Genomic DNA, 12,612 nt, shown 5'->3' with positions numbered 1-12,612 from the left:
ATCATTCATTCGACTACTAAGCCTACGAGCTACTTTTATTTCGAGTTCGAGCAAGCACTCACTCGACCATTACGCCTACGGGCTACATTATTTCGAGTTCGAATCATTAACTCGACTACTAAGCCTATGGGCTACTTTTATTTCGAGCTCGAGCAAGCACTCACTCGACCATTATGCCTACGGGCTATATTATTTCGAGTTCGAATCATTCACTCGACTACTAAGCCTACGGGATACTTTTATTTCGAGTTCGAGCAATCACTCACTAGACCATTATGCCTACAGGCTACATTATTTCGAGTTCGAATCATTCACTCGACTACTAAGCCTATGGGCTACTTTTAATTTGAGTTCGAGCAAGAACTCACTCGACCATTATGCCTATGTGCTACATTATTTCGAGTTTGAATCATTCACTCGACTACTAAGCCTACGGGCTACTTTTAATTCGAGTTCGAGCAAGCAAGCACTCGACCATTACGCCTACGGGCTACATTATTTCGAGTTCGAATCATTCACTCGACTGCTAAGCCTACGGGCTACTTTTAATTCGAGTTCAAGCAAGCACTCACTCAACCATTATGCCTACGGGCAACATTATTTCGAGTTCGAATCATTCACTCGACTACTAAGCCTATGGGCTACTTTTAATTCGAGTTCGAGCAAACACTCGCTCGACCATTACGCCTACGGGCTACATTATTTCGAGTTCGAATCATTCACTCGACTACTAAGCCTATGGGCTACTTTTAATTCGAGTTCGAGCAAGCACTCACTCGACCATTAGGCCTACGGGCTACATTATTTCGAGTTCGAATCACTCACTCGACTACTAAGCCTATGGGCTACATTACTTCGAGTTCGAAATCATTCACTCGACTATTAAGCCTACGGGCTACATTATTTCGAGTTCGAATCATTCACTCGACTACTAAGCCTACGGGCTACTTTTAATTTGAGTTCAAACAAGCACTCACTCGACCATTACACCTACGGGCTACATTATTTCGATTTCGAATCATTCACTCGACTACTAAGCCTACGGGTTATTTTTATTTCGATTTCGAGCAAGCACTCACTCGACCATTACACTTGAGGACTTAGTCGCTTCAAGTTTGAGTAAGCGCTCACTCGGTTATGGAGGCTACGAAATCCAACTTTGATTAAGGCATGAATAAAGTCTTCACAAAACATGAAACAAAAGAGAAGCAAGTCGGCAAAAAAAGGGATGTTTTTATATACAAAATTGTTTACATGATTGATTACAACATAAAAATTAAGGACTAAGCTTCCTGGTCATCCCCAGAAGCGGTCTCTTCTCTATCGGGCTCCTCTCCCGGTGTTCTCGGATCCGCTCTTACTCCCATCGTCATCGTAATCCAAGGCTTCAGCATCGGCTTCGAGTTCTTTGGCCCTTTTTATCTCTTCAGCGAGGTCGAAACCTCAAGCATGGATCTCCTCGAGGGTCTCCCTCCGAGATCGGCACTTAGCAAGTTCAGCGACCCAATGTGGTCGAGTATCGGCGGTCTCAGCTGCCTCTGTTGCTTGGACCTGGGCAGCTTCAGCATCGGCCCGATAGACGGCCACGAGTGCATCCGCATAGGCCTTTGACTTTTCGGCCTCAGATTCGGCCTTGGCAAGTACAGAAGCCAACAGAGCCTCGAGATCCTCTATTCCTCTTGCTTGGACCGAGCTTTTCTCCTTCATTTTTTGAAGTTGGTTTTCGGCCAATAACAATTGGGCTCGACCAATTTCTTTCTCTACAGCAAAGCGGTCCATTCCTTCTTTCCACTTTAAAGACTCCGCTCTTATCACATCAACTTCTTCATGGAGTTTTCCGATCATCTCGATTTTCTGCTGCAACTGTGAGACCGAAAGATTAGCCATCATTTTGGTATCAAGCCCATAGGCTTTTAAAAGCATTATTACATGTTCGGATAGATCGATCTGATCTTGGTGAGCCCTGGCCAACTCAGCTTAGAGGTCTTTTATTTCCTCTCCCCTTTGGCCCAAAAGGAGCTTTAAGGAGTTCTTCTCATCCGTAACCCGTTGAAGCTCGGCCTCGTATCAACGCAGCTCAGTTCAGGACCGAGAACATGATTCTCGATGAACTGCCACGGCCTGCAAAAAAAAGAAGAAACGAAGTCAGAAAAGAAAAGCAAACTTAAAGGTAACGCCATATGATTTAGGGCCTACTTGATTCAAAGCATGATGCACTCCATGAAAAAGATCTGATGCATCACTTAAACCGACGGTGTCTTCGACGCCGATAAACAGGTCACGAAAATGATCCTCTCCATCATGAGGCATATCTAATTCGAGAGACCCCAAAGCTTGGGCTTCCCGAATCGCCCCTACGGAAAAGGCAGGGAAGGTGGGCGAGCCTTCGATTTCTACTGCCCCAAATGAGTTATCCGGGGCATTCTCTTCGGTTCGAAAATATTCGGGAATATCCCCTTCAGACAAATTTCCCATCCGTCGGCTTCGATGGGAAACATCTTCGATCTCCAGCAACTCAGGGACTTTACCCGAATCTCTCTCCGATATATCCTCAGTTCGAGGCGGAGCCTTATGAACCACCATCGATCCAGCTGCCTGTGGAGCATCGATGGTCTTCTTTGTTCGGGTCGCCAGAGCAGACCCATCGTTCTCTTCTTCTTCCTCTTCTTCATCCCTCAGCCGCAGAACTGATTCTAAGGTCAAAGGAATGTCATTCTTGTTCGGCTTACGAGCCATCCTCATCTTCGGTTTTGGATCTTCGGGAACGGAGGCTCTTTTCCTTTTATTTTCCTTCACCGACTTTGGGACAGAGGTCAAAGTTTCTTCCTCGATGGACAAGGGCCTCATAACCGCATCTTTTCCCAAACCTGCATATGAAAAATTTTATTAAAATATTTGGAAGGCATCTCGTTCGAATTATCAAAGAGTACGAGAAAGGGGCTTACCGTGATTTTTGGCCTTCCACCGACCCTTTGACAAATCACGTTATGAGTGCTCGGCGTATGTGGAGGTCGTACCCAGTTCTTGAGATCGGGAACTGCTCTGGGCATCCAGGGAACCACTGCATCACAAAAAGAAGAGTATTGATGAGAAAAGAAATAAAAGAACAAAATAGAAAGAAGTAACAGCAGGATCACACTTACGTTTTATATTCCACTCCTCGGGAAAGGGCATCTTTTCGATCGGAATCAGGTTTGAACTTCTCACTCGAACGAACCTACTAATCCAGCCCTGATCCCTGTCCTCATCAATGCTCGAGAACAGAGCCTTGGTAGCCCGACGCTGAAGTTTTATTAACCCTCCTCGAAAAAGACGAGAACAGTACAATCGGATAAGAAGGATAGACCTGGCCTAGAGTTATCAGGTATTGATGACAGAAATCAATAATAACGGAATCGAGGGGACCTAACGTGAAAGGGTAAGTATACACATTCAAAAACTATTTTACGTAAGTGGTGATATCTTCGTGAGAAGTAGGAATTATTATTTCTTTTTTATCCAATTGCAATCTTTCTTTAGTTGTTTGAGGTGTTTCTCGGTTATCGAACACATGTACCTTGATACTGGCTCACATTGGCCAGGGACCGATGAGCCTTTATCGACCTTAAAATCAGAAGTAACAACACACGCCCCAGGAACGCACTCCTCAGGTCGTGGTTCTGCCGGTGTCTCATTGGCGACACACTGTGAAGATGAAGCCTTCTCTTTCTGAGGAATGGTTTGTGACGTTTTCGCCATTTTCGAATTCAAAGGTGAGGAATAGAAGAAAGTGGCAAAGATTTAGTAAAATTGAAGGGGGGCTTTTTGCAAAGAGAAATCACAGATTTGCGGGTAAGCCAGAGAATACGAAAAAAAGGGACTTGAGAAATTTGGGAGATTGAAGATGTAAAAGTGGTAAATGATAAAAGGAAGGATTATTTATAGGTTTAAGCAATGGCAGTTCAGTATCAGTTGTGGCCGACCACCGTCTGACATGCATTAAATGCCTTGAAAGACTAAATCGACGGGACACCTATCACGTGCGTCATGATCGAGCCCGATGAAAACGTTAGCTTATAATCTTATCGAGCCGTTGAAAAATTATATCGTTTCTCACCACATTCTTCTTGAGATACAAGAGGACTATCTGTATACAGTCGAAATAGATTTCGGCCTTCGTATGTCTGATCGAGTTCGAAAGATAATCGATCTTCCGAAGATGGTACAAACAAGCTTCGAATCCGAGGGGACGATCAATGTCGAGTTCGATATCATTATCAAGCTCGGATCCAAATCTAACTATGATGCAAAGTAAAGCTATCAAGCTTATGATCCAGGGACCGACCAACATTGACCCCGAATCAATTCGAGAGCTCGAGTCAGAATCGAGCTCAAGCCAAGATCGAGAGCTCGAGTCAAGATCGAGCTCATAGACAAAAGTCGTTACAATCCCACTGAGTATTTTTAATTACGTTTAAAGCAAGATCCCTCTACTATAAAGGGCATGGTTATCATTTCTGTAAAGGCAAATTTTCATGCTTACATTGTAATCAAAACACTATATTCTCCCATAGTAAAGAGTTGTTCTTTCAAGCTTCTTAAATTGATTCTACTTGTTTAGTCCTAAAATCCATCTTCTTTACAACCTTATCTATTTTGCATTCTTTACAATCCATACTTATATTTCTATTTATCCTTACAATTTGTATTAAGTTGTGCCACATATCCTTAGAACTACGTACAAATTCAACTCTATCCGTTTTTCGGGTAAACAAAAATTTTCAATATATTTGGTCAAAATTTATATATTTTTACTAATTTTGTTGTCAATATTTTTAACTACTTTAGGCTTCCAATAGAAAATGTTCAATTGACTACCCTTGAGCCTATATAGCTCTGTCATTACTTGTGATCAACACCTTACGCAACTCTAAAGAAAGTGTTTACTTAGATTTTTTTCATCTAACTTGGTCAAATCTTGCAACTTTTTTCTCAATGCATTTTATGAAGCAATAGGAAGAACTCTTACGCAAACAGGAGATTTGATTTATGACTTGATTCAACATAAATATAATATTTCATTCCTTGTAGAATAATGAGCTTGTTTTAGTCATATTTAAGACTAGGGGTGTACATAGGTTGGATTTGTTCGCATTTTTATTATCAAATCAAACCAATGGTATCAGATTTTTAAATTTATAAACCAAAACCAAACCAACAAAGTCGGGTTTTTCAATTTCAGTTTTTCTCGGGTTTTCGAATTCTTTTTCGGTAAAGGCTTCATAGCATAAAATATGTAACTTGTGCTCCAAATATTTCTTAAGTCCTAGTAAAATATAACTATATAATATGTTTTCCAAGAAACTAACACAATAATATGAGATAAGTCATAGTATTATACTAAAATATTCAATAACAAAAATAAAATAATAAAATTACATAAAACAAATATTGCTAATTAATAAGCCATAATGAAAATTAACATAATCTAAAAATACTATATAGGTCATGCTAAAATAAGTATAGCTAATAAGTACTAATATTAATTACATAACAAAACACTAAAGAAAAAGATAAACTAAGTTATGCATTTTCATTATAAACCAATATAAAACTAAAATAATTATCCAACACTTTCGTCATTCCTAGTATTGAATTGAATTTCTTCTGTTAGCATTAATATTGATTTGAACTTTGTTTGAGTTAGTACATTTATGGGCTATAAAATTTATTTACCATTCAAGAATGTTAAGTCTAAACTTGAAATAATACGTTAAAAGATAAAACTGTGAAAAAGTTTTAAAAATATTTATAAATTACATTATAATAAATATTTATATGTATAAAATATTTTTAAAAATTATATAAATGTACTATCAAGTTTGTTTGGTTTCGGTTTGACTTTTTTTAGTTAAAACCAAACCAAACCAATTATAGTCGGATTTTATTTTCCAATACCAAACCAAATCACATCGGGGTTTTTTTCCGCTTTGACTCGAATTATCGATTTGATGCGGTTTATCGATTTTCTTTGTACACCCCTGTTTAAGACTACTGCAGCAAGCACTAGATTCTTTCAGCAAAGGTAAGAAAGGCGCATGGCTGATGCCCTACACATAAGTCCTCACCAGTAACATTTGTACTCAGAGATAATTGACTTTTCTTTTGGAAGGACACCAATTTTCTTTTTCAATTGAAGTTTCCTTTTTCATTTTCAAACCAATAAACTCCATTCTTAACAAGTTATAACTATTAAGACTCTATGTTATGACTCTTGCAGATGAGAATTATATCTCCTGTGGATAAACTCTTGTAGTACTTAAAAAGTCATCGACGCCACTTCCACCAACATTGGTTGCCTTTACCCCTATCAGCATTTGATATTCTCTCAATAGCTTCAATAGTTGTCTGCTACTACATGTTGTGTACTAACTAGCCGAATTTCCACTGGAAGGCGGAGCACATGTTTTCGTGCTATCATCATATGTACTCTGGGGATAAATAGGGCCATTAGTATTGCTTCCTGTCTTTTCTCCGGCATCCAAAATTGGAGGGGTAGAATTACCAATATTACTCTCAAACTTATCACCAATGCCTGCATTCGGAAGCAGATAGACGTAACTACTACCCACTGAATTTGACCCCGTGTTGTCATTTACACCAATATTCAAACTTGGAGAAGCTATAGATCCAATAGTGCAAACTGGTTTAGATTCCAAAGTAACATTTGTCGGAGGGATCGAGGTAGAGCAGTTGCCAACTGCTTCAATCCTGCTGCTCTCTGCAGTGGAAGAGGTGGTTCTATTCCCTCCCCCTACTATTTTGGCCTTTCTGAAACAATTCAAAAACAGGATCCAGAAAAAGCTGAGATTCACTCCCAGCAAGAAAAGAAAAGAACAAACTAGAGAGAGAAAGACAGGAAGGAGAAAAGGAAGGGGTGGGTGCTCATACCGAACTATTTTTTGCCTGAGAGTGGTGGCTTTTGACTTCATGACACCTGTTTAAGGAAAATTGTTTACGCTTAAATTGATATGTGCTACAGTTTCAATAAAAGAAACAATAAAGCTACTTGTTCTTTCCTCTATATTGAGAGAGAGAGAAAGAGAGAGAAAGAGAGAGATGATTTCACCAGATTTAAGCGTAAGACATCTGGACCCAGGTTTGCGCCTGCCTCTCTCAGCCTTAATTGAGGCAATTATAGAATCAACCAATGGACCCAAACCTTTTCTACCAACCAGTTTCACCCCAAGCTTCTCAGAAAGGAAATTCAGCCTCATCTCATCACCACCTCTGACCTCTCTAAGCTCAAGGGCTTGTTGCTTGGATAACAAGGCATAAACGTGAAGCTCATGCTGGTTATTAAAGTGGGATTGAAGCTGCTGAAAGAGTAACTTGTTAGAAAGATGTCGATCAGGCCTTATCCCATCATGACTCCTCGTTTGGGTTCCACTGAAAGTCACCCTCAAAATTGCTGGTGACTTGAGATCAGAACTCTTTCTAGCGAAAATTACAGAAAAGCTACCAAATTCCAAGTCTGGCTCCCTAAATAAATCTGCCAGAACAGAAGCATAAGAATAAGCATTCCTTGATGGTTTTTTCTCAACCTTCAAACTCGTGGTTCTGAGCTTAGCATGGTGGGCCATATTCGCAGCTTCTCTAAGCCCACTAAGAAAAGCTCCGTGCATAGTGGCTGGATAGCGCCTATTAGTGGCCTCGCCAGCAAAGAAAAGTCTGCCATCACCCACACTTTCTGCTAAAATATCATAGTCATCTCCTGATGCCCCTACTGCAACATTAGAGTAAGAACCCAGGCTGAAAGGATCACTTCCCCATCTTGTACAGACAGTTTGGATTGGCTCTGGCACTTCAATTCCTTGCGGTTCATATATACCTGATAGCAATGTTCAAAGTTATCATTAATACATCAGAAACGAGATCCTTAACAGCAAGCTCCATGTATCAAGCATGCCTTTTGAAAAGTAACATTATCTCCAACAAGCTTTACTATGTCTATCTCTTCTTAACCAAAACAACCAAGAGAAAATAAAATTATCTCCTAAAATTTTCTTATTCTTTCTGCCCCAAAATTATTGTTCTTTTTCTTCTTGTTACTATGCCGCATTATATCCTTACAACAGAATGAGAAATTAAATTTCAAGATTAAGGAAAATAGTTGCAACAAAAACTGCATTTTACCTTTTAGAATTTGAAGAACTTTTGTCACTGCGTCGGTTGGAGGCATGGTCTCAAACTTGTGTGCAGCTTCTCCAGCAACTAGAGCTAACAATAAGGGACCACCAGCAACAGTTGCATAGCTATAGAACAAAAAGAATTCACCCCTGCTACAAGAGTTATCAGTAAGATGCCCAAAGGTATCGAGATCAGTGCCCCAGAACACATACGGGAAAAGCATTGCAACCTTATTTAACAATCCAAATCCCAATCTTTTTATTCCATCAAGCTTCTGCTGAGGCAACTCTGGAATGAACTTAATAGAACCACCTTTCAGAACTCCAAGGGGAACAGTGCACAGTGCCATATCTCCCTCAAATACTTGTCCCCCAGCGACAACCTGTACTCCATCGCTACCATAACGAATGGTATGCACAATTTTTTCATAAAGAATAGGTACATTTTCGGCCAATGCCTGAACTAGTCTTCCATTTCCTCCGGGTAGGAAGCAGTGATCCCCTCCCATGTCAAAGGGGTCATCTTGGTCCCAAAATGCTAAAGAAAGCTTAGAAATCAGACCTGCATTGGCATATTCTAGATTAGCAAGATGCCAATTAAACAAACCCATCTCCTCTTCATTCACTCCATCATCATAATCCTGACGGAAGGTCTCCAATGCTGCTCCAAGAGAAACATCCTGAGAAACTTCTCCCATTAACTGCCTGAGCTTGCTTGCCTTCTCCAAAAGTAGGTTATAAGCAGCCTCCACCTTCTGATCCAAATCAGGATCAACTGGCTTCCCATCCACACGATAAAGGGGACATTTGTCTCTAACCTTATGAAGCGTGTAAGATAGCTGCCGTGCCAAGAGACCTAATGGATTCCCTAGCGTCCCCGTCAACACACTCCCTCCTAAATCAGCAGCAGCCACCTTATTCCCGCCTTCCATCTTTTTCGTATAAACCCTTCCACCGGCGCGCTTTCTTCCCTCCAGAACCATAACCTTAAACCCAAACAACATCAACTGCCTCGCTGCAGCCAACCCCGCTAGTCCTGCCCCAATAATAATAATGCTACCCTTACTCGGCTCAGCCGGAATCCTATCCTTAACTACCGGCGCAACTCCAAAATTAATATACCCACGCGACACCACATAATTATAAGCGGAATCCAACAGACCACTACAATGCTTAGGTATAACATCGATGAACATCTCTTTTGTAATCCAAGTCGACACATTTTCCCGCCATTTGGAAATTATATGGTTCCTAATAAGAATATAATTAACCTGTTCAATACCACCCACTACAGAAACAACCCCAGCTTCAATTTCCTCATCAGTCAAAGAATCAGCTGGAAAACCAGCCGTTAAAGCAATTAACGCCTCAGTCGTCGCCTCTTTATTAATTACAATAATCTCGTCCAAAGTATCATTAGCAGTAATCGTTCTAACAGCATTTAAATTACCCACAAAATTCGAATTTATTAAAGTGTTTGATGAATTGGGAAAATTGTGATATACCTGATTCAAAGGGAAATTTCGGGGCCTACCTCGTCTCCTTTTTCTCGGAATAGAGAGAGAAAGAAGCTCGTCTGAAATTGAATTAGAATTAGGGTTAGGGCTTGAAATTGGAGTGAAATTGGGAGTAGAATTAGGGTTTAAATTGGGCAAATGAATGGTGAATTGAAGAGGATTGTTACTAGTAATATAAGGTACAGATTGAGGAGAATTATTATTTAAAGAATCCATGGCTGTTACTGTATTTTTGCAACTGTTACAGTACTGGGAAAGAGAAGAGACGATGAAGAAGAAGCGTTCGGGTTTGAGCGGGTGATCCAATATCAAATGGTTTAAAACCCTACTTTTATAAGTAAGATTTTCATTAAAAATCTTGGATTATCAATTCACAGGAAAGCAAAAAAGTATATATGAAATTAAGGTGGATATGTGACAAGTATATAATAAAGTTGAATGAGATATGTATATTGCATTATGAGAAAAATGGGTTTTGATTGTACTTTCATTGATTAGATGAAGGAATATATAATGATTATATCTTTCTTGTTCAACATAAATGAAGATGGAGGGAATTGGGGTAATTTTGATTCATTTTTATCATATTTATTCTTGATTTGTGCAAAATGATTATCAGTTTTGCTAAATCATTTTAAAATGGTTAAAAATTTATGTAGACTAAGATTAGCACGAAAAAATCGAGATGTAACTCATCTGTGATTTTCGGGTGATTTTGTAATTTTTAATTCGGTTGACAGAAAGAGTGAGTGATTATGGAATCTATGCAAGATGTTGATACTGATATCAGAAGTTCATGCCTCACGCTTCTTCTTGACTTTGATGGTTTGCGCGCAAGAGGATCATCGAAGGTTGCAGAAAGAGACAGAATGCTTACTAGAGTAAGATGTAGAGTGTTGGGGTTACAAAATGAATCTGGAAATCTACGCAAGATGCAGACATGAAGAGTGCAAAAGGATTTTGGAAATCTACGCAAGATACTGATATCGATATCAAAAGATCGGGCCTCATCACTTCTTCTCGACTTTGATGGTTTGCGCATAGGAGGATTATGGAAGGTTGGAGAAAGAGATAGAGAGCTGACTAGAATAGGGGTAGAGTGGTTATGTATATCGGTAATTTTTGACTTTTAAACTCGAAAATGAATTCAATGCAAGTTAGCAGAATCCAAGAAATGATCAAAATAGAACTAATTTTCAATATTATATAAAAAATTCCAATCAATCAATTCAAGTTAATGTGTTGGAACATGTGTTCACCGAATTGAATATCGACCCTTCCTGCATTTAAAGACAAACTAATGTTCGTAACTGTTTCTGTCTTATTTCAATTATGTTATCATTTCAAAACTATATTTTTTGGATATATATATATATTGGCAACAAGAGGAACACAAAAGTTGATTCCAATTTTATACATTGTTTTATTGCAAAATACTGAATTTCTATTGACGCTATTTCACTTAAAAGAATTAAAATAATAACTCTCAATTCTTTACGATGCTTAGATCATAAAATATTTTCAAGGACAAGCAAATCAAAAAAGTTTTTGACTATATCTATAGTATATTAAAAGCACGAAAGCCTTTAGCGAAATGTCGTTCGCATTTTTTGCCCTCTAAAAATAGAGTTCACATTGGACAAGATTGTAATTTAATAATTTTTTTCAAATATTTAGAATTTTAAAATTAAATAAAGTTTTTCTTATGAAACTTTTCTTTATTTCATCTATGTAGAACTCCTAATATTTAGGGATTTAAAATCAAATATAATTAAGACGACGGTTCTTATATTTGGTAAGTTTTGTGCTTTTCTCAGCGTTTTTAGTTTTCAAAAAGTTTCATTCCTACTTAATGCTAGAAGAATCATAATTTCAACCATATTTGATTAAAATTTCGTTCCTACTTAATGCTAGAAGAATTATAATTTCAATCTTAATTAATAAAAGTTTCATTCCTAGTTATTGCTAGAAGAATTATAGCTTCAATCTTATTTGGTAAGAACAATCACATACATGTTTTCCTTGTATTAAAATTTCAAGCTTATTTGGTAAAAACAATCGCATATAAGTTTTCCATTGGACAGGATTGTAATTTAATAATTTTATTCAAATATTTAGAATGTCATGACCCAAAATTCATTAAAGGTCGTGATGGCGCCGGACACCGCTGTCATGCAAGCCAACAATACATATTTAGTTTAATTACCTATTTTAGTATTTTTGAAATCAAAATTTCTTCAATCAAATAATAAAGATAAAACTCATAGAGTAAATGATAAATACTTTTAGTAACTAAATTTCTAAACAATTCACAACCATTCCCAAAACTCGGTATCACAAGTGCATGAGCACTTAATAGGAAATTAGAAATAAAATACAGCATATGTCCAGAATATAAATTAGACAGGAAAATATAATAACTCTGAATGAGACTCTGTTGGCTGCGGATCGTAATACATAATGCCGCTCACATATGTCCCCATAATTATTAACCAAACTTGTGCGTCCACAAGACCGCTAGACATATATGTACCTGCACAATGAAATGTGCAGCAAGTGCAGTATCAGTACGAAAATAACGTATACCCAGTAAGTATCAAGCCTAATATCGAAGAGGCAAGGACGAGATGGCCGATTTTGATACTCACTAAGAATCAATAATAATAAATGAAAATAAAAATAGCAATATATAGATCAACATGATTTATAGAATTTACAATGATTTTCTTTAACCAACAGAAATAATTAAGTTCCTTCAATTCCAATAAATTTTTAATTTATCAATTAACCTCATTTACAGGAATAACAATAACTTCCTTATCAAGCAGAGAAAATTAATCCGTTCAATTCCAATAATTTCCAATTTATCAATTAAATTCCTTAAAATGCAACAATTCTCAATCTATTAATTTAATTCACAAGATGCA

The 12,612-nt window shown here is 38.0% G+C and overlaps 2 protein-coding genes across 2 annotated transcripts in view; both read right to left on the bottom strand.

The window, feature by feature from the left end:
• LOC104089167 (U11/U12 small nuclear ribonucleoprotein 31 kDa protein) overlaps positions 1-12,612 on the bottom strand; it is a 129,161-nt gene that overhangs the window by 97,871 nt on the left and 18,678 nt on the right. The gene's annotated exons all lie outside the window — the stretch shown is intronic.
• LOC104086926 (protein FLOWERING LOCUS D) lies at positions 6,160-10,763 on the bottom strand. Its single transcript, XM_070175301.1, has 4 exons — positions 8,176-10,763; positions 7,109-7,870; positions 6,931-6,976; positions 6,160-6,810 (listed from the first exon to the last, which is right to left on the bottom strand). Exons 1-4 carry the CDS (start codon positions 9,899-9,901, stop codon positions 6,408-6,410), a joined length of 2,937 nt encoding a protein of 978 aa, XP_070031402.1. The 5' UTR covers positions 9,902-10,763; the 3' UTR covers positions 6,160-6,407.

Source organism: Nicotiana tomentosiformis, chromosome 5 (genome assembly GCF_000390325.3).
Source record: "Nicotiana tomentosiformis chromosome 5, ASM39032v3, whole genome shotgun sequence".
Classification (NCBI taxonomy): Eukaryota; Viridiplantae; Streptophyta; class Magnoliopsida; order Solanales; family Solanaceae; genus Nicotiana; species Nicotiana tomentosiformis.
This window is presented reverse-complemented; position numbering and strand designations above follow the sequence as displayed.

Coding starts and splice junctions, on each gene's coding strand:
- LOC104086926 (XM_070175301.1), bottom strand. CDS start 9,901: ATGGATTCTTTAAATAATAATTCTCCTCAATCTGTACCTTATATTACT. Junction 6,977..7,108: donor ATGTCTTACGCTTAAATCTG/GTGAAATCATCT, acceptor TTCCTTAAACAG/GTGTCATGAAGTCAAAAGCC. Junction 6,811..6,930: donor CTCAGGCAAAAAATAGTTCG/GTATGAGCACCC, acceptor GAATTGTTTCAG/AAAGGCCAAAATAGTAGGGG.